This window comes from Mastigoproctus giganteus, chromosome 1 (assembly GCF_048544385.1).
Source record: "Mastigoproctus giganteus isolate SK-2022 chromosome 1, ASM4854438v1, whole genome shotgun sequence".
NCBI lineage: Eukaryota > Metazoa > Arthropoda > Arachnida > Uropygi > Thelyphonidae > Mastigoproctus > Mastigoproctus giganteus.
The window spans coordinates 228371649-228398441 of NC_143575.1; the positions used below are offsets into that span (position 1 = coordinate 228371649).

A 26793-nucleotide genomic window follows, 5' to 3' on the forward strand; every position below is an offset into this window, starting at 1 on the left:
GCATAAATTCAAATTGAGGAAAGACAGATGTGCGGAAATTTGCCTTTAGCCAGCGGGTAGTTGGTTGGTGGAACAGACTTCCATCACTTGTTGTTGAAGTTTATAACCTAAACAAATTTAAGGCTCAGCTGGACAGGTATTTCGAACGAATGGAGGGGTGTTTTTTTTTTGTTTTTTTTTTTGGCTGATGCTGAATCAGCTTGCTTTCTTGCATCATATGCCTCTACTAATGCTAATGCTAAAATTCTTAAGTTGGGAATTGATCCTGTTGCTGAGCTGAATGGGGTTGTCGCCAGTGTTAATTTGCCTCAGCAGCTTGATGTCATCAGCATAGCATAAGAGACCATTCATGGAGGCAATAATGGGCAGAATGATAGACGTGAACAGAACACCAGATGGGACACTGCCCTGCGGTACTCCAGCAGTAATATCACAGGATAGGGTGTGTTGTTCCTGATGGAGAATAAGTATTCTGTGACAGAGCAGAGATTCCAAAAAGCACAGCATATCACCTCGAATATGAAATTTCTTCTTCTTGTGTAGAAGGAGCAAGGCCGGGATCGACATGGCATCAAATGCTGCATTTTAGTCAAGATATATGGTTAGTAGCTCTGCTCTTTGTTTGAAGTCTGATAAGGTGTATTCTGTGGTGGTTGCCAAGTTAGTGATTGATTATTTTCCTGGGATGGCATAGTGGATTTCAGGTGGTTTCGTCTGGCGGTGAGTAATTGTCGGTAGTAGAACCTTTGAGAGTTTTTAGCAGACAGGAGGCAATGGAGTTGGGTCTAAACTGGCTGACGTGTGTGGCAAATTGGTTTTTAGGGATGGGGTGCACTCTGTTGGTTGGTTCTTGGGGTTTGATTGGCACATTAGCAATTAAGGCTATAATGCGCCAAGTGCACTCTGTACTTATTCCTTTGGGGTGGAAAATAATGCTCAGTGAGGCATCTGTTGTAGATTGAGAGAAGAGGGTCTATGATGAATGTGCTCAAGCATTTGACCATAAATTGCGGAATTCCATCCTCCCCAGCAGTATACTTCACAGTTCATAGTGAGAGAAATTTCTGACTTAAAGCACAGTCAAGCCTCACCCTCCTCGTAGTATAAACTTGGATTCATCCTTCCTCCAATTTTAAAGAGGCATTTTTGTGGCAAACAATTTGAATCTGATGAGAAAGTTAACATGTAGCAAAAAATTGCCTTCAAAATCAGAACAAAGGTGTATTTTTAAATTTTAGAATGTTTATTTCTTTTTGGTGGATGTATTTTTTCTTTGTTGTTGTTGTGTTTTTATTTTAGATTTGTCAAAAATAAACAAGACCACACACCACTTCTTGCTATGTACTAATCTAATGGATTGAATAATGGCCTTATATGCAAAATAGGTAGATTGCCATGCATGAAATTAACCCATCATTCTTCTCTTTCTTGGCGATTTCCTTCTACCTCTCTCTCTCTCTCTGGGTCACAGGGTAAATCAAATTTTTTTTTCACTGTTGCAGCATAAGCCTAAGGCTTCCTTGCACCATATGGATAATAATAAGAATACAATACGATACAATTTATTTATCAAGAGAATATGTTTACAATAGCATTAGTAGAGGCATGATGCAAGAAAGCAAGCTTATGCAGCATCAGCCAAAAAAAAAAAATAATAAAATAAAATAAAATAAAATAAATAAATAAATAAATAAAAAATAACCACTTCCACTTCACCCCTCTCTGTTTGTTCGAAATACCTGTCCAGCTGAGCCTTAAACTTATTCAGGCTATCAACCTCCACGACAAGGGATGGAAGTCTGTTCCACCAACCAACCACCTGCTCGCTAAAAGCAAATTTCCTCACGTCTATCCTACATCTGTCTTTCCTCAATTTGAATTTATGCCCTCTCAGGTGATTATTCTGAGCAAGAGGAAGAATCCCATCAGCATTGATCATGCTCAAACCATTCAAGGCTTTATACACCTCTATCAGATCACCTCGCTGGTGCCTAGTCTCCAAACACTGTAATTTGCAAAACTTAAGCCTTTCTTCGTAAGAGTATCCCTTTGTTCCATTCACCAATCTTGTCGCCCTTCTCTGTACTCGTTCCAGCATCTCTACATCCTTCTTGAAATGAGGCCTCCAGACCTATATACAGTACTCTAGGTGTGGCCTGACCATTGCCTTATACAAGGGAATAATCACCTCCTTATCCCTGCTAGAAAAATTCCTATATATCATCGACAATACACCATGAGCTACTCTTGCAGCCTGTCTGCACTGCTCAGAAAACTTCATATCTGCCTGCACAACCACCCCCAGGTCCCTTTCATTCTCTACCACTCAGTGTAGTACCACAGAGTTGATACGTTGCTCTGGGGTTGCTGTTTCCCATATGTAGTACTTTACATTTGTCAATGTTAATCTTCATTTGCCACCTCTCAGCACATCTGCTCAGCCTTTCCAGATCCTGGTGCAGTAGCATAGTGAAAACTTGTTAAGAAAAGTGAATTTCTTGACAACAAGTTGAAATTCTTTATTTACAACAGTTTTGTATACAAATTCTTTTACTGTTATTGTTATTGTTATTTGGTTTTTTTTAGGAGCATTAGCAACTAAGGCCATATTGCTCTGGGATATGCGGTGGTTATTCCCTGAATGACCTTTCCGCATCCTCCGTATTTGGTGGTGACGGGCTCGAACCCCGGTCTAATCAAGAAGCGTGTGTTACGCACTGCTGCTCCTTCCCACCTGGCTACGGAGGCGCCAATTCTTTTACTACCAGGAAAGACAATGTAGTCACTACTCATAGTACATTCCACACTGTAAACAGAGATAGTAATTTATCTGTATAGCAATTTTAATTCACTGTATCATTGAGAATCAAGAATTTTCTTATTAGAAATTGTAATTTGGAGATGGGATAACTTCTCCTGAGCCTGAAATCAACACTAGCCAGCAAGTGGTTTATTATATTCATTGTGTGCCTATCTCCAAATCAATTTAGTACCCTAGGGTGAGGCAAAGTAATTGCTTTTGGGTTCCTTAAATTATGTGTGCCATTTGATTGCAAATTTGATTCTTCATAAATAGTGTTAAGATTTTTCAAGAATAAATTTTACTTCAGTTTTTGAACTGGATACAGTATTTTGTATTTTAACAAAAATTGCCTTTCTTATTCAGGTCATTCCAAGAGTTTGGCCCCATTAAAAGTTTCAAAATCCTGTTAATTAAGTTGTTTATTACCCTTATTTCTGTTATATTTGCTCATACATTTACTAAATAATTGAGTTGGGAGTCCACTAATGCATAATATAAGGTAATTTTTGTTCTAAGATTTAACTTATTCTTAACGTAGTAAAAAAAGTACACATAAAATCTCATTTTTTTGTACAGATTTGTTATATGCATTGACCAATTTAGACTGTAGTCAATCCATAACCCAAGGTAACAATGATTTGAAACTTCTTCCACAGTTAGACATTTGCAATTCTGGAAATTCTGATCATATAGGCATTCACGTTTATGTAATTTAATAGAGGGATGAATGTCCAAGGTTTGATGAGGTCTAATTACCAAAAATTTTGTCTTTTCAAAGCTGAGTGCTAATTTATTATCATGCAACCAAGTTTGTAAATGTATTACATTCTGCTGTACATCTTTTGCCATTTTTGTCAGGTTCTTTCCTATTGTATATAAGATTATATCATCTGCATAAATTTTTATAAAGGAGTTCTTTATTACTTCGAATATGTCATTTATAAAGATGTTGAACATGACTGGCCCAGCATGAGTGCTCTGCGGTACTCCTCTCTTTACATTGTATGATTTTCCCTTTGTATTTTCTACTTCAACTGTTATTTTTCTATTGGTTAAATAACTTGCTAACAGTTGATTGATTCTTCCCCTAATACCATATTTCTGTAATTTCTGTTGTAATATTGGGATATCAATTAAATCATATACTTTGGTCAAATCTATAAATAAAATCATTACGAAGTTATTGTTGTTTAATCTACTTAGTTCTCTAATAATGTCTGTGTGCTCTTGCCCTTCTGATATGAAAATAGAGTTGTTTAACAGTCCATATTGATGTAAGTATTTGCTTATATGGGAAAATATATAATTTTCTATTATCTTATTAATAACTGGCTGTATTGTTATTGGTCTGTAATTGCAAAAGTCATCTGGTGGTCCCTTTTTATATACAGGAATTATCTTAAAAGAAAGTAAATTTGTAGGATAGCTTCCCGACTCTAAACATCCGTGCAATAAGCTCCACCAAGAGAACAGCTCTTTGTTTCTCTTTACTTCGTTTACTGTAATACTGTTCAGTCCATAAGATTTCTTGTTCTTTAACTGTTCTATAATCTTAAGAATCTCAGTATATTGTGAAGTTAAGACTACACAAGAGTTTACTATCTGAGGAAGACTATCTTGTTTAGTAAAGGAAGCTTGGCAATAATGTAAATTATATCTGTTGAGATCTAATACAGCTTTGGCAAACCTATTTGCAGGCTCATATTGTTTGTTTGTACTTATTGGGATATCAATTATCTGTTCTAATAGTGTTTTAATTTGGTTTCCCCTTGTTTTTTTCTTCCTTGTACTTAACAGGTTATTTATAACATTCCATTTTTCCTTTTGTGTTATCTGCTTATCCATAAAAAGTTGACTGTAATAAGTGTTTTTTTGTTTTCTTATCATACCTGTCAATTTATTTCTGAGTGTTTTATAATTGTGATAGTGTTCTATCTTTGATGGACAATTTCGATACTGCCTGAAATATTTATCTCTTTTTACCATTAATTCTTCTATTTCGTTAGTCATCCAAGGTTTCCTAAGCTTGATCCTGCTACTCCTAGTGTTAATGTTGCAGGCTGAGTGGTTTACTTTTCTCTCAATATTAAACCTCAAATTGTTTATCATTTGTATTATCTTATTTGAAAAGAGATTTACATTTGTTGTGTATGATGCTTGCTCTTGTATTAACAAGTTTTCTATGTTCTGTTTCAGTTTCCCTGTTGACAATTTTTCTTCGTAGCATTTGTTAATTTTTTTTCTTCACATGGATGTTGTTTCAAGTACATATCCACTATTAGTATACATGTTCTGTGATCTGAAAGTTGATTTAATAGTATGTATGAATTAGCATACTTTAACTTGATGTTTGTTATAAAGTGATCTAAACAAGAGCTTACTGTTCTATCTCCCTCCATCCTTTGTTGCCTAGTTATTCTAAATAAGGTATGTTCAAATCCATAGTTGTTCAAATCCGTTTCATCTGTTAGTAATTTGATATTGAAATCTCCTATTAGTATGGTCTTTTCAGTCAGTATGTCATCCCATTGCAAAATTATGTTATCTAATTCTATTAGAAAGCTCTTTATTGAATCTGATGGTGGCCTATAAAACGCACAAATCATGAATGTGTTTTCTGGATTATCTCCCGATAATTTGACACAGCAGTTTTCACAAGACTGAGTTAAGTGGTTGACCTGTATTGCCTTAAAGAATGTTCTATAGTATATTATTATTATTATATATTTATTATTAATAATAATAAAAGTATCATAAAATAAATTTAGCAATAAAATTTGCTTAAATTTAAATTTCAAAACCACACACACACACACACACACTATAAAAATAATGGTAGTACGAAACGTCCGGAAAGCCACAGGCCAAAAAGGAAGATAGCCGAAAATGTAGTAACCTTTGAAATAAAAAAAAAACGGAATGACAGCCTATATCAGATAAAGGCAGGAAAAAAATTTTCTTCCCAGTTTTGAAGTATTTTTGCAAAAAAATTTTTCCCGCCGTTATCTGATGTAGGCTACCATTCCTTTTTTTTATTTTAAAGGTTACTACATTTTCGGCTATCTTCCTTTTTGGTCTGTGGCTTTCGGGAGGCATTTCGTAGTACCATCGTCTTTATTTTTATTTGTCATATTTTTATAATATGCATATACTTACATTTAAGTAGCGACCTGGAGCGTGGTAACAAGATAACCTGATAACCAGATCAAGAGTAATACTCTTGATTTGGTTATCAGCAGTGATCATTCGTGTATTAAGAATTTGCAGATAAAGGAACCACTAGGTGGCAGTGATCACAGTGTACTGATGTGGGATTTACTTAAAGATTTAATTACCATCAGGGGTAAAGGAAAGGGTTTTTGCTTCGGTAAAGGTGAGTACAGTGGTCTCTGACAGTTTTTAAATTCTGTACAGTGGGATAAACTGACGATGTTACCAACAGTAAATTCTAAGTGGGAAGCATTCAAGGAATTAATCATGGAGGCTACTAAAAGTTTCATACCTATTAAGAAATATTGTTCAAGGTTTAGGCCTAAAGGGTTATCAAATGAACTAATGAGACTCGTAATATAAATTATCAAGCGACTCAGAAGCCTATGGCAGATATAAGCTAGTGTGTAATCCGGAGGTTAGGCAGGCGAAGGCAGATTACGAGAAATCCTTGGCAAAAGATGCTAAGAAAAACAGCAAGGATTTCTTTACTTATATAAACTCTAAAAGGAAGGGGATGAATCTGATTGGTCCACTTGACATCGATGGTTCGACTGTTGATGATCCTGCTCAGATAGCAAACAAATTGAATGAGTATTTTGCATTTACCATCACACATGAGGAATTATTAAGGTTTGAAAATGGCAGGTTACAAATTGTAGCAGGATACTTAATGATTTTGTAATAACTGAAAGCAAAGTAGAGGAGAAATTGTTGAAGTTAAACATAAGAAAAGCACCTGGGGTGGATGGGATCTATCCAGTTATATTAAAGGAGGTGGCAAAGCAACTAAGCAAACCCTTAGCCATAATTATGAGAGTGTCCTTGGACTCAGTAGAGGTTCCCACGGACTGGAGATGTGCAAATGTATCCCCAATTCACAAAGGGGGATCGAAGGGTGACACGAGTAATTACAGACCAGTTAGTTTAACTTCTGTTCCGGGTAAAATAATGGAGTCACTGGTTAAAGATGCATTGCAGGATCATCTAGACAAGACTGCAGCAATAATTCAGACACAGCATGGGTTTGTTAAGGGAAAGTCTTGTCTAACAAATTTGATAGGATATTATGATGTGGTTACAAAGGAACTGGATGCAAAAAATAATTTTTATATCATATATTTCAGGAAAGCTTTTGACACTGTTGCGCATGGAAGACTATTGTACAAATTGGAGCAGAATGGTATTAAGGGTAAGTTGCTACAATGGATAAAAGGATGGTTAAGTGGGAGAAGACAGAGGGTGGTAATCAATGAGTGCTGCTCTTCTTGGACTAATGTTATTAGTGGAGTCCCACAGGGTTCGGTGTTAGGTCCACTGTTGTTTTGTATATTTATGAATGATACTGATGAAGGTATATCAGGCTTAATGTCAAAGTTTGCAGATGATACAAAGGTTGGCAGGGTTGTTAATGACAGTAATGGCAGTGTGCTACTGCAACAGGATCTAGATAATTTGGGCAGATGGGCTAAGAAGTGGCAACTGAAGTTTAACCTTGACAAATGCAAAGTACTGCATATGGGTAGAAGTAACCCCGGAGAAACGTACCAACTGTGTGGTACTACACTTAAGGTGGTAGAAAATGAAAAAGACTTGGGAGTAATTGTGCAGTCAGATATGAAGTTTTCTGAGCAATGCAGACAGGCTGCCAGGGCAGGTCATGGGGTTTTGTCAATGATATATAGGAATTTTGCTAGCAGGGAAAAGGAGGTGATTATCCCTCTGTATAAGCAATGGTCAGGCCACGCCTTGAGTACTGCGTACAGGTCTGGAGACCTCATTTTAGGAAGGGCGTAGATTTACTTGAGCATGTACAGAGAAGGGCAACAAGATTGGTGAAGGGAATGAAGGGATCCTCTTACCAAGAGAGGCTTAGGTTCTGCAAATTGCAGTGGCTGGAGACTAGGCACCTGCGCGGTGATCTGATTGAGGTATATAAAGCCTTGAATGGGTTGAGCATGCTGAATTCTGATGGGATCCTTCCACTTGTTCAGATTACGAACCTAAGGGGGCATAAATTCAAATTAAGAAAAGACAGATGTAGATTAGATGTGCGGAAATTTGCCTTTAGCCAGCAGGTGGTTAATTGCTGGAACAAACTTCCATCTGTTGTTGTGGAAGTTGATAGGTTGAATAAATTTAAGGAGGAACTGGACAGGCATTTGGAGGGAATGGTGTGATTTTTTTTTGCTGATGCTGCATAAGCTCATACACTTGCTTTCTTGCATGAAATGCCACTGCTACTACTACTACTATTTGCATCCTTTGCTGCTGCTTTGCCATATCCTATTCTGTTTATTTAACCTTCAAATATCTTATTTTTTTTTACTCTTTAATACTATCTCTTAAATATATATATATATATATATATATATATATATATATATATATATATATATATATATATATAATCATCAAGAATAATATAATAGAGAAGTTATATGCTATAGGGGGAAGAAAATTAAGAATTAGATTAAATAAGATTAGATAAGACAGAGTTACAATAACGTGAATTATGGATCAGGGTCACTGCTATCACAAAAGTACAGCCATAATGTATATATAAAATATGACTAGTATAAAATACATTAAGTAGATGTTTATGCATGGAAATGAACTAATGAAAATACGGTGTACCCTGGGAGCGATATATGTTGCGAACGAAGGCGGGAAGAAAGGAACCGGAAAAATAATTGTAACGATAGAAAAGTAAACCAAAAGAATATTTTTGAAGAGACGACCTAGGTGGAGATAGCATTGCAGAGTCTTTCATAATTTTTGTGTCTTCATCAGAGGTCATCCACCAAAATCGTGAAAAAGACAGCAATGCTCTTACTTCTGTTTCCGACATGTTTTCATGATTTTGGTGGATGACCTCTGATGAAGACACTAAATTATGAAAGACTCTGCAATGCTATCTCCACCTAGGTCGTCTCTTCAAAAATATTCTTTTGGTTTACTTTTCTATTGTTACAATTATTTTTCCGGTTCCTTTCTTCCCGCCTTCGTTCACAACATATATCGCTCCCAGGGTACACCGTATTTTCATTAGTTCATTTCCATGCATAAACATCTACTTAATGTATTTTATACCAGTAATATTTTATATATATATATATATATATATATATATATAAAAATATAATTATCTGACATGACTGGGGCTAGCAGTTGGTTGGTTAATCAAAAAAGTCAATTAAAGTGGGGAATTATTAAAAAGTATTCATATATAACTTAAGAATTTTATTTCCGCTTAAAATGTATACATAGCCGATAAAGTGATAATAAAATGGTGTCCATAAAGTCCTTGTGAACACTAAAATTGCAATAATTTATATTTTATATAAGATAAAAAAAACTAAAAAAAAAAAAAAACTGTAAAATGTACTGGAAATATAATTTATTCTAGTTTTTATGCACAAAAATAATTATTTAATTTACTCTTTTGTTTTTTAATATTTTCAGATAATCTGTTCTACATGAGATGGCTTCAATAGAAGATAAAGGGAAATTTGTCTGGCTAACAGAGCTTAAGTCCATATCAGCGGTTAGAAGAAAATTTATGACACACCACACAGAAATTCAATTTCAAACTGAATGAAGAAGTTAAAAGAGACTGGTTCTGTTAGTGATAAGTGACAAACTGGAAGGCCTAGATTAAACGACGAGACTGTGGCATTTGTAGAGGAAGCTTTTCAGCAAAGCTGAAGAAAATCACTAAGGTGGGGATATTTGGACTTGGCAATCATAAGGCAACAGTGCACAGAATTCATAGAATGAAATTGCAAAAGAAACATTACAAGTTTCAAGTGCATCAAATGTTGCTGAAAGAGGGCTACCATGCAAGATTGGTTTTCTGTCATGAATTTAATAAAAATGTTTAAAATAGCATCTTATCTCTTGACAATCTAATGTTTCATATTAGTGGTACAGTTAATTGTCATATTTGGGTGACAGGAAAAACACAAGAAGTCTGGGAGGATGAAAGGAATTACCCTAAAGCATGCCCTGAAAAAAAAATCATATGATTGGTCCTTTTTTTTTTTGAAAAAAAGAAAGCCAATATAATCTTTAATCAGGTCAGAACACTTTGCCATTTTGCTCAATGTTCATCAATTTTTAAACAAAGACTTCCCAAACAGATGAGATAGCAGGGTTGGGCCAATTTGCTTGGCCAACTTGCTCACCCAGTTTGTCCCCACTGGACCTTTTTATATGGGGACTGGTTTACTCCTCAAAACCTTACTCTTTAAATTATCTTCATACCAGGATCACAAATACAATCAGCTGCTGAAACAAAACTGAAGAATATGTTTACAGAACTGCAAAATCAATTGTATTGGTAATTATTATTATTACACTGGTTTACAGTGTATCTGGGGTTTGAGTAAAAGTATGTGGCAGTTATTTATGCATGTTTACTGATTACTAAACAGAAGTTTGTTTGTTTCTATCACGTAAAGATTTTTCGCAATTCATTAACAAAATATTACCTAGGTATTATAAACAAATGTGTACATGACTATAGTTTCTGCAATGGTTTACAAGTTTTATACCCCTATATTCGTTATCAGTATCAAATATTTGCCTCAAATACAACAGATTGTGCATGTTTAACCTGTAACTACACACACTGCAAGGATCTTGACCCAGGAAGGTACACGGCCCCCAACCTGCTCTTCCGGCCCATCTGTGATTTCCAGAATTTATTTTCCGAGTGGAGTCTGGGAGACTCCACTGTGACCCATAACTCCACTCTGTGTGTAGTTATGGGTTAAACTTGTCTGAGCATGCACTCACTTGTTTGTATGGCCCACTCAACCACAGAGCCTATATAAGTGGCATCTCCTTTATGCGGTCACAATACTCCTGTAAAAACTGTTGTGAGCTCTCATTGTGTGTTAGCTTTCTTTTAGTATGGCAACCAGAAAGTGTATAAACAGTCCCGGCATATTTTGTTACATAATACAATTTTACAAAATTGTATTATGCATACTTTGACATAAAACTAGGCGATCAAGATAAATCGTGGGCAATGCATAAAGTATGCCATAAATGTGTCAAACATCTTAGAAAATGGAGTTAAGGAAAAAAGGTGTGCTTGCCGTTTGCTATTCCTATGGTGTGGCGCGAGCCAGTAAGCCATGGCGAATGTTACTTTTGTGACGTTAAAGATTGCAATTCAAAAAATAAAAAGGACATCAAATATCCAGATCTACCGTCAGCCATAAGACTGGTTCTGCATGGACCTGATCTGCCTGTAAAACCTAAACCAGAAACTTCGGAGTCCACATCTTCCACCGAAGCAGAAGCTAAAGAGGTTAGTGAAGAGGAATATTATCAACCAGAAAATATTTTAATGCCACAGCAATTCACGCAAGTTGAACTGAACGATTTGGTAAGGGACTTTCCAAAGTATGTTGCTGAAATTCTGGGATCCAGACTTCAAGTGAAGAACTTACTTGCTCCAGGTACATCATTTTCCTGGTACAGAAATCGTGAAAGGGAGTTTATATAGTATTTTTCACAAGAAGGTCCTCTTGTATATTGCAGTGATATTGCTGGTTTAATAAGTGCCTTAGGAGCTCCATCATATGTTCCTAGTGAATAGAGACTATTTATAGCCTCTTCTATGACTAGTTTAAAAGGTTTTCTCTTGTATAATGGAGATAAGCACACATCTATGCCAGTTGCTCATTCAGTCCATTTAAAAGAAACATGACAATCTAAAGTTGCTTCTGGAGAAGATTAAATATCAAGAGCACGAATGGTAACTATGTGGAGACTTAAAAGTGTTATGTATGTTGTTGGGCAACAGGGTCGGTACACTAAAATGGCATGCTTTATTTGTGAATGGGATAGCAGAGCTAAAGCACTGCATTGGACAAAGAAGCAATGGCCTCGGAAGCACAATCCTACACCGGGGTCAAAAAATATTGTGCACGAAAGTTTGGTGAAGCCAGATAAAATACTTTTACCTCCACTGCATATCAAGTTAGGCATATTGAAGCAATTTGTTAAAGCACTGGATAAGGATGGCAACTGCTTTAAGTATCTTTGCAGTAAATTTCCCGGTTTATCTGAAGCAAAACTTAAAGAGGGTATCTTCATTGGTGCCCAAATTAGAAAATTGGTTTTAGACAGTCAGTTTGAAAATACTATGACTGACGTTGAAAGGGAAGCCTGAATTGCTACTAGTGTAATGGAAAACTTTCTAGGAAATCATAAATCACAGGATTATGAGAAAGTTGTTCAAAATATGCTCAAAGCTTCACAATTTAGGTAGCAATATAAGCATCAAAATTCACTTTTTGCATGCCCATCTAGATTTTTTCCCCGAAAATCTTGCACAGATGAGCAAAGAACAAGAGGAGAGATTCCATCAGGACAAAGGATATGGAGCAGAGGTACCAGGGAAGGTGGAATACAAGCATGATGGCTAACTACTGCTGGTTGGTGTTTAAAAAGAGAGAAAACTGGCACTGTACATAAAATAAAAACAATTAAACATTCTTTTCAAATAAAGAGACGAAGGTCTGATTAATGAAAGTTTCAGAATTTTAATTAATACTTGTTAGTATTTACGTATTTTTTGATATATGAAAATGTAATCCTATCAATCTGTCATTACTAAATACAATAAAGTGATATACTTTCGTAAAAAACAATACTTTTTTTATTTCTTAAATTGTGATGTATCTGGATGTGATAGAAAAAAATCTAAGTCATATTTGAAATCACAGCAACATATTTTGGCAGTAGGACCTATTGAAATTCAAACCCCAGTGAGCAAACTTAAATTTGTAAACTAGTGTTATTATTATTAGCCATATGGTGCAAGGAAGCCAGAGACTTATGCTGCACCACCCAAAAAAATTCCTGATTTACCCTGAGAGAGAGAGAGAAATTACCAAGAAAGAGAAGAATGATGATATCCAGCTCAGGACCCTGGATGTGCCAAGCCCATACCTACCAGATGTGAGCCCCTGGGGTTATGATGGATGTTGAATCTGTTTAGGGTATATTATGTTGCATATATCCTAATAAATCATCAACTACTGAGTGCCGGGCACTCAGGATGAAGGGTCCGTAGTCACGAATGGTCCTTAGTGTAGTATCTCAAACAGAGAGCTTTATGGTGACTGAAAAAAAGTTTCTAATATCCCGGCTTTGCCTAAAACTGAGGAACTAACAAAATATTGTCTATTTGAGTCTTTCCAGTTGTTGTGAATGACAACAGTGGGAGAAGCGATTATTAAAGTCTTGGGGGAGAAGCGATTATTAAAGTCTTGGGGGAGAAGCAACTGGCAGGTGAAGGCTGTGCAAGACTCCACGCAGGTGCCTCCCCACCACCGCCACCTCAACACTGGCTCTCTAAGTACTTCCTCGCCAGGACAACTCCAGCTTTGAAAGTTGTTAAAAAATACTTCTTGTCGCAAATTTTTTAATAAATCACCTTTACAGAATTATTAACTAACTATTTAGCGACTTTTATGTTACCAAAAGGAGAGTTTGCCTAGTACAAAGAAGCATGCTATGGAAGTGTAATAAAAATTGTTTTTTTAGTTTTAACACTAAAAGTATAAGATAGATTTCAATTGGAATATTTTTCCCTTGATAAGAATTGAATAATGCATAGCTAATGTGATTTTTAAATTTTAGCTCCATTAGCGACGGAAATAGAAGGGGAACACGAAAGTTACTCACAATTTCTTGTCTGGCACCGTCATTTTTAATTTTAAAAATATTTTAAACCTACTCTTTGAACTCTTTGCAATGGTGTATAATAAGCTATAGGTTGTCGACAACATTTTTGTCCCCCCCCCATTTCTCAGACAAATTTTTGTCAACAATGATCACAATATGGCGTAATGTTGGCCCACATGATGCAAACCCATGCAAAATTTCACGTGGTCAATAGGTTAAGTGGTTCCAGAGATACAATGCTGTGACAGGTGGATGGACAGACAGACAGACAACTGAGTGACTTTATAGGGTCCTACATTAGACTATGGACCCTAAAAACTAGAATAAATTACCTTTTACTGCAGTTTTAAAGTGCACAAGGATTTTACCGATACACTGTGTGTGTGTGTGTGTGTGTGTGTGTGTGTGTGTGTGTGTGTGTGTGTGTGTGTGTGTGTGTGTGTGTGTGTGTGGCGATAAATTTCCCAGACTGGTGTTACTGCAGTCACGTTTGATGAGTTTAAAAAAAAAACAGAAGTGGTATGGCTCAAACTTCCTCCAACAGATGGCAGTAAATAGAGAAATTGTCCAATAGGCTGACAGTTAGACAGCCAGTTCGTTGATAGCATTAATGTTTTGTGTCACAATTTTGCAATGAAGCAACAAATGAATTTTTAAAGGAAATTTTTAATGAATTTTTTAAAAATGAATTTTTATTTTGCTTTAAATGAGAAAATCTGAAACAGAAACGTATTAAATGCTGAAGTTGTACCAGTGTGTATGAATTGTATAAGCAGTTAAAAGACTGATGTGAGAATGTTCATGATTACCAAAGAAGCAGATATCTGTCAACCTCTCAAAATCAGGCCAGAGTTGTAAAAGTAGAAAATAAATTGTAAAAAGAAATCATTGTTTGGCCCTCAGAAGGATGACAGATGAGTATGATAGTAATAGAGACAATTCATCAAGTTCTGAATGAAGATTTAGGGAAAAGGAAGGTCTGTGCAAATTTGCTGCACAAGCCTCATGGATGAGCAGAAGCAACAAAGGGTGTCATCAAGAAAAGACTTCATCCAGACTCGTCAAGATGATCCTAATTTCCTCAACTATATTTTCACTGGAGATGAGTGTTGGGTGTTTCAGTATGACCCAGAGATGAAGTGTCAGAGCATGCAGTGGACTTCAAATCACCACCAAGCCCCAAAAGTTTTGTTTACAAAAATCCAGGGTCAAGACTATACAGGAGTTTCAAGGACTACTGAACACATTTCCTGGGCAAGGCCGCAATTTCGAGAGAAAAGCAGCTGGTGGTTGTTGTTGTATGACAATGTCCGCATTCTGTACTATACATGGTCACTATATATATTCTATACATGGTCACTATATATATTCTATACATGGTCATTATATATATTCTATACATGGTCATTATATATATTCTATACATGGTCACTACAGAGATCATTCATAAAATCAGAAACAAAACAAGTAAAAGCTTGAACATTTAATGTAATTCTGCTAATACAATATAGTATAATCTTATTTATAATATTTACTACAGTATTAAACAAGAAAATTATGATCGTAGAATGCAGTAAGATTATACTTAAATTGTAAATTCACTGACAGGCTACATACCTATCAAGAACTAACAAGAGAATTGTTTCATACTTTAAAATTATCTGTCAAAACAAGCTGTTTCAATGGGAGAGCATGTTATAAAGGAGAATTATGAAGGTGTGCAATAGCAGTTATTTCACTTTTGCAGTTAGGCTGTCTTGAAAAAATGACATACAAGCTCTAATCCTTGATGAGCATCTTTCACTGAAATTTCTTGTTTAACCATGGTAGGTTCCTCATCTTCATCACCACAAATTTCAGACGGTTCCATTACATCTGCAATGAGCATATCCTAAAACATTCAATGTCCACATCCACTTCTGCATAATCTTAAGTGTTTCAGTTTTCTAGTTTAGGTGATGATGCACACACTCAAATATTTCTTCCCTATTATTAGACTGTTCTTTGCAATTAATAGAGGAAGAAGCATGAAAAACTTCAGAGATTGCATCAACTTCATCCCATTCTGAAACACATAAATACATTGCTGCTGCAGGATCGATTTCACACTGAATTTTGCTTTCAAGACGTAGCACACAATTTTGTTTAATACCATTCTTTGGAACAAACACACGCAACAAACAGTTGTGTGTGTTTGTTCCAAAGCATGTCTGCAGCAGTAAAATTATTTGTTTTTATAATTACAACATTTATGTATATTCTTAAACGATTTTCCTTCTTTCATTTGTTTGTAGTGCTAATGTCCATGGCTGCATTTTTGCTACACTTTTTGGAAAGACGGGCCATGGGAATTCTTAAATTTCTTGAACCATCCAATGAACTTTTAAATTCTTCAATATCCATTCGATGCACTAACGATTCAGCCTTAGCATTTAAAAGATTATCATCTACGGAAACATTTTCTGCACACATCATCATTAGCCATTCCAAAAGTACATTTTCAAGAGCCAGATAATTTGCCTTTCATGCTCAAATCCTACCCGGTGCAGCAGATTTTTCTAAACTTTCAATCTTTTACCGATCGTTCAGAATAGTGAACACAGTACACTTAGGAATGCCGAACTATTTGGCAATAGTAGTAGTAGTAGTAGTGGCATGTGATGCAAGAAAGCAAGTGTATGAGCTTATGCAGCATCAGCCAAATAAAAAAAAAAAAAACACCATTCCCTCCAAATGCCTGTCCAGTTCCTCCTTAAATTTATTTAACCTATCAACTTCCACAACGACAGATGGAAGTTTGTTCCAGCAATTAACCACCCGCTGGCTAAAGGCAAATTTCCGCACATCTATTCTACATCTGTCTTTCCTTAATCTGAATTTATGTTCCCTCAGGTACATAATCTGAACAAGTGGAAGGATCCCATCAGAATTCAGCATGCTCAATCCATTCAAGGCCTTATACACCTCAATCAGATCACCATGCAGGTGCCTGGTCTCCAGCCACTGCAATTTGCAGAACTTAAGCCTCTCTTGGTAAGAAGATCCCTCCATTCCCCTAACCAATCTTGTTGCCATTCTCTGTACAAGCTCAAGCAAATCTACATCTTTCCTAAAATGAGGCCACCAGACCTGTACGCAGTACTCAAGGCGTGGTCTGACCATTGCCTTATACAGAGGGACAATCACCTCCTTTTCCCTGTTAGCAAAATTCCTATATATCATTGACAAAACCCCATGACCTGCCCTGGCAGCCTGTCTGCATTGCTCAGAAAACTTCATATCTGACTGCACAATTACTCCCCAGGTCTTTTTCATTTTCTACCACCTTAAGTGTAGTACCACACAGTTGATACGTTTCTCTGGGATTACTTCTACCCATATGCAGTACTTCTTAGCCCATCTGCCCAAATTATCTAGATCCTTAGTCTTAGACTGCACACCATATCTATGGCTTGCAAAATCCTAATTTTATCTGGGATTGGAAAAGCTATCCACTTTATCGGAGTGAATAACCAATAAACATACACTCTAACTAATGAAATAAACTTCTAGCCAATGTTCATTTCATTACTGCACTGCAAGAATAGAGCATGGAAATGTTAACAAATGATTTCTCACAGTCAGGCTGCAACTACTTCAATGTATTTGAAACATTCTGTCATTTTTAAATGCAAATATTGTAATAAAAAAGTAAAAACTCAGATTAAGAGGTAGGAATTTATGGTTGTTATAGAGAAATCCTTTTATTCATTTTGTTATACTGAATGTAATATAACATTCGGCTAATGAAAAATTGGCTGAGACCAACCACATAGGACATTATGTGTTGGGACATTAAAAAGAGGGTTGCTATAAAGAGCTCTGACTGTATTTGGTCAGCAACTAATACATTAGTGATGGTCTAAAAATAAACTTCTTTGAGTCACTTATATAAAATTCCTTGTACAGAACTCCTTTGTGGATAATAAAAGTTGATTTCCAAAATTATGGAAATGATTTCTATAGCAATAACTACTATCACTAAAACTATTTTGTTATTACTGTGAACCATGTTTACTCTGGTGCAATGCTAGCTTTTAAGTATTAAACACATTTTTTTTCACTACGGTTTATATTAATAAAAAAAAGCAGAAATACATAATATGTAGATAGCAAATACCTGCCATCAGAATCCTGACTCTGAACTGCACCAGGATAATAGTAACCATCTCTCCAACGGGCCATAACGTGTACCCCTAAATATTATACAATTAAAATATCAGTCGATTGTAAAATTTAATTTAACCTGATTACATACTTTAAAGATAGATAAAACAAATCTAAATAAATCGTACAAAGTACAGGCAGTTTCCGCTCTACAAGATCCCAGGTTTACGAGTTCTTTTTTTTTTCAAGTTATCAAGTGCCAACAAATCAAAAATATTAATATTAATTGCAATAAATAAATGCTGGTAAATATTTATAAATATGGCATTTCAAACCATGTGCATAGCTATACAATACTACTGTGTATTATTGTGCTACTACTGTGCATGCATTTTTGTTCAGGCAAGAGATTAAGAGGGAGGTCCAACTCTTAAAGAATTTTCGAAAGAATTCCATATTTTAGATGCAATCAAAATAATAATATGAGCCTGGGACAAAATTACAGAGATTACTGGGACAAAATTACAGAAAGGTGTTTGGAATAAACTTTCGTCAGTTTTTTGATAATTTTGAAGGATTTCAAGAACCAGCAGAGATTGCACAAAATGAAAAAGAAGCGGTAGTTAATTGTTAATCAATTTTAGCTTGAGGTGTCTACAACTCACATCACTGATCTGCTTCGAGCACACAATGGGGAGCTCACAAATGAAGGTCTCGAAATGGCAAAATGTGAAGATGAGAAAGAAGATTTAACAGCTGAAACTCCTGTTCATTCCTTCATTCTCAAAGTAGCTCTTGGAAACTTTTCAACACAGAAAAAGCAATTGAGATTTTGGAGTCACAAGATTCAAATTTCAAGCACACTAAAAAAAAAGTTGCTACAGACTTAAAAAATGCTTATGCATGCTATTGTGAAATTTATAAAGAAAATAGAAGACTGTCTTGGAAACAAGCAAATAATGAAGCATTTCCAAAGAAGATGACTCCTTGTGCTTCCAACAACGAGTGTCGAGCCAATAAGTGTTCAACCATCACTGAGTGTGCATTTAGTCAATTTATTTGGATAAATAAACCATTGTTTAAACACAAATTGTTTTGTTGACCTTTATTTAACATTACTATAGTCAAACTTCATTTTTGGGAAAGCAACACCTGTTTTTAACTCAAGTCTATGGGAAAAAAATTCTTGCTTTACGAGTTTTTTCTTTAAGAGCATGCACTAGGAACAAATTAACTCGAAAAGTCGGGAACTACCTGAATATTAAAGAACAATTTTTCTAAAAAGCAATCTGAAATCATGACGGGAAAATTGAAATGGTAAATCCCTCCCCCCACCCATATTACATATCTGACTGAATAAATAATCTAAGCAAGCAACTAAACCCAAGCATTCACTCCCATCTACTTTTATGCTCTTTGGTTTTGTATCCCAAAATGATATACATAATAGTGATGGGCAAAACAAGTCTTTTGGTTGACTTTGGTCTGCTGAGTCAATGACTCAGTTTGAAATAAGTCATCATTCAGCACAGCATTAGTGGCTACCAATTAAGGAATTTAACTGAATCACTGATTCCTGCCATTGAATGTCCAAGATATTCAATACCCAACCTGTAACTTTATGTAAATAACTAGTTCTATCTAGTGATGAAAAGAAATTTGTTGGAGGGGGGGGGCTTGTGGTAGGCATTTGTGTAAGTAATTAGGTAAACAATTGGTATACTAGTTCAACAAGTAACAAAGTATAATCAAATTAAAATTATTGAAATTTTGTTGTTTCTGAAACAATCAAACAAATGGATCAGTGATTAAATCAGCTTACCTTAGTGCATTCTACTTACTGCAAGTTGATTGAAAACTAACTAACAAATAATCATTCGACTGTTTAGGATACAACAGAATTATCAGTTAATAACTGAAGAACAACAATAATTAATAGTTAGGCCAGAAAAACTGTTCAAATTACTTCAATTTCTTGGCCTTATCCATTTCAATCAATTGTTTTCATCATCGTGACTAAGCTCTATATGCTTCTTTCAGTGTATTCAGCTTTCAGTCTTTGGACTGTTTGTGAAGTCTTATGCTCCAAGAACAATCTCTTTGATTAACACAATAGGAAAAAAAACAACCAAAAATATCTTGAAAAAACACCTTTAACTATTATGAATGGAAATAGAACATTATCTACCCCTATCTCTGTACCCTCACACCCAACAGATCAGCCCTAGTCTATTCCATGTATTTGTTCACATTTCAATTTTTTTTTTAAAGATATGAATCAAGAAATGTGATTACTGTGTGAGTTTAAGAATCTGACTGCATATTTATTTTATTTGCTTTTTTATTATTATTATTCATACAATACATAAAAATCTCAAGTTTTTTGTATCTTATTTCTTTTGAAATGAAGTTGCAAATTTGCAAAATTTGCAACTTCACTTCAAAATTTGCCTTGGATTAAAAACAAGGGAAATAAATGATTTTATTTTTTTTTTTGCACCAATTTAGTGAATTTTTATCTCTTCACAAAAGGGACTGATATTTAAATACAGTTCAACTTCAACAATGCCAGATATATAAAATTTTCTGTTTGAAGACATTCCAGCAGAATCAAATGCCTGCCAAATAAAGATGGATTTAGTGTTGACTGCCAGATGATCTCTTCACAAAACCCAGAGACCTACTGGTTTCACACATGTGCAACATCTGGTATCAATTTATCTGCAACTTCTGGCTTTGCATATTAGTGTCAATAACTTCAAAGTTTAAAGTAATCAGTTTAAAGCGAGTTGGGTTATTTTACACTGAATTTTCGACTCATTTTCAAGTCCATGTGTTTAATGTTAACAAATGTTAACATTAAATGTAATAGGAATAATATAAAATTCAGTTTTCACCAAACTCCAATATCTTATACTACAGTCAGTCCTCGTATAGTGCGGTTGTGTTCCTAGAAGCCCTCGTGTAATGCAAAATCGTGCAATATAAACAACAGGCCCTATGGGAAAAATAGGGTTAGGTGCCAACCACCCAAGACTGAACACACATTTGTAACCAAAACATTACCAAAAACAATAAATTATCGTAATAAAATACGTAAGTATTTTATTACGACTATTACGTAATAAAATATTGCTAATGCTTTTGCTTCTATCGTAAGCAAACTTGTTTTTTTGTTTGATTTTCTATCCAAACAGATGACAGCCGTTCCATCTCTTCCAATTCTTTGTGTCTTAATCTAGTGGATTTTAATACACTTTGAGTTGTTCCTACTATGAAAGTTGTTTTTATTTTCTCTGCATTCTTTGTAATTCTCGGCATTGCCTCATTTAGGTCTGTAGCACGTGCAATATCACATGGTCTTTCATTTCGCTCAAAGCATTTCACTATTTCATATTTTTTCTCTATCGACAGAGGCGGATTGGCCATATGCTTTACCAGGGAAAGCACGGTGGGCCAGAGGCCGGTGTGATTTTGGCCATAAACACTAGTAAGAGGCCAGTACAAATTTTCCTGGGTAAGAATTTTTGACCCAGGCCGCCTCTGTTTATCGATATTGCTTTTCTTTTTCTCTCTGAATCTGTAGTGTCTTCACCAGGATGCTTCCTTTTCACACCTTTTAAGTATTTTACTAATTTTTAGGGAATAAAGCACAATTACAAAATGAGGAGGCACGCTTGATACACATAAACAAAGCTGTGTGCATGTAGCAACTAAATAAACAACAAGTAAAGGCAGAGACACACTATGAACACCTCACTGGCTCACATTTTACTAAAGCACATTTCTGGGGGTTACTACCATAAAACAATAAAAACAATTTCCAGTTGCATTCCTGCTAGTGGAATATGTTATAAACTTGGTAGTAAACTCAATCTAATTGCATTTGCAATAATATTGATAGCTGGAACTGTGTGGGTTTTTACGTTATTATGGTGAAATATGTTTCCCCTTCACTGATATAAAAAACAAATACATTTTCAGAATCTTCTCTACATTTCTATCGTGTTGCGTTCAGTTGGAGTGATTCCGCATTCGACTGTCATTTCTTGTAAACACAAAGGTGAATCGTTCATAAGCGAATTCTGTTCATGTTATATACGATATCGTTCCCCTATTTATAAATCGTGTATGATCGAATTCGTGTAGTGTAAACACGTTATACGAGGACTGACTGTACTTTCAATTTTTGATGCTCACATTCATTTACTTGCAATATACCAGCACCTGTAGTAAACACCAGGTAAAATATTAACAACCCTGTAATGAACATACTGTTATTGGTCAATGTAGCATGTGGCATACGTTGCAACAACAAAGCTGGCATGTGGAAATCAGAGGTCAATATAATCCCAATTCAAGTAGGAAGAAGGAAAATAAGGATTATTAAAGAAAAATGCCTTCATAAATTTCTGTTACAAAAATTTAATGAACTCGATGGAGTTTTTTCTAATCTTGCAGCACACAAATTGGGAACCACTGGCTAGGTGACTAAAATTTCTAAAATGACCTAACTGCTTAAAATTTAATTGTTAAAAGAACTAATTGGCTAGATGACTAAAATCACTGAATTGAATTACTCACTCCCTAGCCATCATGGTTTGCAGGGTTGTTAATAATAGTAATGACAGTATGTTGCTGCAACAGGATCTGGAAAAGTTGGGCAGATGGGCTGAGAAATGGAAACTGAAGTTTAACATTGACAAATGCAAAGTACTGCATATGAGTAGCAGTAACCCCAGAGAAATGTATCAAATGAGTGGTTTAGACTCAGAGTAGTGGAAAAAGAAAGAAACTTAGGGGTAATATCTGTGCAGTCAGATATGAAGTTTTCTGAACAGTGCGGACGGTCTGCAAGAGTAGGTCATGGGGTTTTGTCAATGATATACAGGAATTTTGCTAGCAGGGACAAGGAGGTGATTATCCCCTTGTATAAGGCAATGGTCAGGCCACACCTTGAGTACTATCTACTGGCCTGGAAGCCTCATTTTAGGAAGGATGTAGAGTTGCTAGAACGAGTACAGAGAAGGTCAACAAGACTGGTGAGGGGAACAAAGGGGTGCTCTCACGAAGAAAGGCTTAAGTTCGGCAAATTGCAGCATCTGGAGACTAGGCACCTGTGAGGTGACCTGATTAAGGTGTATAAAGCCTTGAATGGATTGAGCAGGCTCAATGCTGATGGGTTTCTTCCTCATGCTCAGATTACAAGTCTGAGGGAGCATAAACTGAAATTGAGAAAAGACTTTCTTTTAGAAAATGAATTTTCCTTTAGCCAGCAGGTAGTTGATTGCTGGAACAAACTTCCATCTGTCATTGTGGAAATTGATAGCTTAAATAAATTCAAGGAAGAAGTGGACAAATGTTTTGAGCAAATGGATGGGTGGAATGGGAAGGCTTTGGTTTTTTTTTTTTTTTTTTGTGACTGATGCTGTATAAGCTTGCTTTCTTGTATCATATGCGTCTACTAATGATAATTCTAGTACATACCTTTATTTTAATAATTCTAACCTATGAATACACCAAAAATTTCTTTTATTTATTTCTTTTTATTATAAGAGGGCACTTTAACCTTTTTTCCCCCCAAGATACTGCTTATGGACAATACACACACATTAAAATTAATTATATACATGAATTTTGGTGATCAAAATTTAATTAAACTGTTCCTACTCAAACCAAGCCCTAGCAGTAGCACATGCTCTTTGAGTAGACTGGGGTTCAAGCCCCAGTCTCCTAATTCGGTCATACTGCCAATCCACACTGGACCAGTGTGGCAGATTATGGTCCATTTCCCTCAGCATGAATTGTTGAGGAGGCTTCCATCCTACAGTGGGTTGATAATGGCTGCAGTTTACCTTTACCCAAACCAACAAAATGGCACTACAGTTACCATCCAGTTACAGCAACTGCAAAATGGATACGATGATCTTGTCTGACCAATCTGATTGGCTGTAGTAACAAAGAAACTGGATGCAAAAAATAATTTTAGCATTATATTCTTAGATTTCTAGTTTTTGACATTGCTTCCACAAAAGACTGCTGTACAAATTACAGCAGTGCAGCATTAGGAACAAGTTACTGCTATGGATAAATGGACAAGTTGAATGGTGAAAGATAGAGGGTAGTTATAAATGGGCACTGCTGTTCATGGACTAGTGTTAGCATTAGCATTAGTAGAGGCATTTGATGCAAGAAAGCAAGCTTATGCAGCATCAGCCAAAAAAAAAAAAAAAAACCCACTTCCACTTCACCCCTCTGTTTGTTCGAAATACCTGTCCAGCTGAGCCTTAAACTTATTTAGGCTATCAACTTCCACGACAAGGGATGGAAATCTGTTCCACCAACCAACCACCCGCTGGCTAAAGGCAAATTTCTGCACATCCATCCTACATCTGTCTTTCCTCAATTTGAATTTATGCCCTCTCAGGTGATTATTCTGAGCGAGAGGAAGAATCCCATCAGCATTGAGCATGCTCAAACCATTCAAGGCCTTATACACCTCCACCAGATCACCTCGCTGGTGCCCAGTCTCCAGACACCACAACCTGCAAAACTTAAGCCCTTCTTCGCAAGAGCACCCCTCTGTTCCATTCACCAATCTTGTTGCCCCTCTCTGCACCCGTTCCAGCAGCTCTACATCCCTCCTGAAATGAAGCCCCCAGACCCGCACACAGTACTCCAGGCGCAGCCCGACCATTGTCCTATACAAGGGAATAATCACCTCCCCATCCCTGCTAGAAAAATTCCTATATATCATCGACAATACACCACGAGCCACTCCCGCAGCCCGTCCGCACCACTCAGAGAACCCCATATCTGTCTGCACAATCACCCCCAGGTCCCTTTCATTCTCTACTACCGTCAATGTAATACCACAGAGTTGATACGTTGCTCTGGGATCGCTGTTTCCCATGTGCAGTACTTTACATTTGTCAATGTTAAACTTCATTTGCCACCTCTCAGCCCATCTGCTCAACCTTTTCAGATCCTGTTGCAGCAGCATAGTGTCAGTAGTGTCTTTGACAACCCTGCCTACCTTTGTATCGTCTGCAAACTCAGACATTAAGCTTGATATACCATCACCAATATCATTCATAAATACAGAAAACAACAATGGACCCAACACTGAGCCTTGAGGGACCCCACTAATAACATCAGTGCACGACGAGCATTGTCCATTGATCACCACTCTCTGTCCTCTCCCCCTCAGCCACCCCTTTATCCACAGCAGTAATTTGCCTCCAATGTCACACTGCTCCAATTCGTGCAGCAGTCTTCCATGTGCAACAGTATCAAAAGCCCTTCCAAGATCCAAGTACACAATATCAAAGCTATTCCCTGCATCCAGCTCCTTTGTGACTGCATCATAGTATCCAATCAAATTGGTCAGGCAAGACCTCCCATTAACAAAATCATGCTGTGTCCGAGCTATAACTGAAGTCTTGTCTAAATGATCCTGCAGTGCTTCTCTAACTAGTGCCTCCATTAATTTTCCTGGAACAGATGCCAAACTCACAGGTCCACAATTACCCATGTCAGCCCTCGATCCTCCCCCGTGAATTGGGGTCACATTTGCACATCTCCAGTCCGTGGGTACCCCCCCCCAGTCCAAGGAAGCTCCCACAATTATGGCTAAGGGTTTGCTTACTTCCTCTGCTGCCTCCTTTAATTTAACTGGATAGATCCCATCCACCCCGGGTGCCTTTCTTATGTTTATCTTCAACAATTTCTCCTCCACTTTACTCTCAGTTATTACAAGATTCCCTAGCTTACTGCTAGAGTTGAATACACCTCTGGCATTCCCCTCGTTAAATAACTCCTCATGTGTGAATGTCGATGCAAAATATTCATTTAGTTTGTCAGCTACCTGAGCAGGATCATCAACAGTTGACCCATCGATATCAAGTGGACCAATCTGATTCATCCCCTTCCTTCTAGAGTTTACATAAGTAAAGAACTCTTTGCTGTTTTTCTTTGCATCCCTTGCCAAAGATTTCTTGTAATCTGCCTTCGCCTGCCTAACCTCCTTTGTAACTTGCTTACAGATCAACTTGTATCTATCATAGGCTTCTGTGTCATGTGTTAATTTGTATGTATCCCATGCATGTTTCTTCTCTGCCATATGCCTCATTAGTTCATCTGACATCCATTTAGGCCTAAACCTTGGACAATATTTCTTAGTTGGTATGTAAAGCCTAGTAGCTTCCAAGATAAGTTCTTTGAATGCTTCCCTTCCCATGGGTGGCAGAGGCTGACAGTTTGGGGAAATTCAAAGGTCATCTGGATAATACCTTCGGGTCAGGGAAGCGCATAGGATGATAGGTTTAATTTCCTTTTCTTTTACTAATTATTATTATTTATTTATTTTATTAATTTTTTTAAATAATTTTTTTTTTTTTTTTATCACTATACTGTGTTACTAGTGTAGTTCCTCAGGTTTCATTGTTGGGCCCGTTAGGGTTTTCAATATTTATTAACAATAATGATGAAGGCATATCAAGTTTATTATCTCACAGTGCAGATGATACAAAAGTTAGTAGTGTAGTTATTGACAAGAACTGAGGTGCACTACTGCAACAAGATCCAGAAAAATTAGGCAGATGAGCTGAGAAGTGGCAATTGAAGTTTAACACTGACAAATACCAGGTACTGCATATGGATAACAATAATCCTAGATTAATGTACCAAAACCGTGTAACTATACTGCACTGAAGGTAAATAGAAAACAAAAAGACATGGGGGAAGGGAAATAATTGTACAGTCAGACATGAACTACCAGCACAGCTCATGGGGTTTTTGTCACTGATATACAGGAATTTTGCCAGCAGAGCAGGGATAAGGAGGTAATTATTTTACTGTATAAGGCAGGGGTTCTTAACCTTTTGCTTTAACCGAGCTAATGCACTTCTAATAAGTGCGAGCACCAT

The 26793-nt window shown here is 36.3% G+C and overlaps 1 protein-coding gene across 1 annotated transcript in view; it reads right to left on the reverse strand.

Annotated features, from left to right (window-relative positions):
* Positions 1-26793, reverse strand: part of LOC150091573 (TP53-binding protein 1-like) — a 257313-nt gene that overhangs the window by 194840 nt on the left and 35680 nt on the right. The window contains exon 5 of the mRNA XM_090368987.1: positions 17880-17955. Within this exon, the coding sequence (XP_090225113.1) occupies positions 17880-17955 (76 nt within the window). The remainder of the gene's footprint in view (positions 1-17879; positions 17956-26793) is intronic.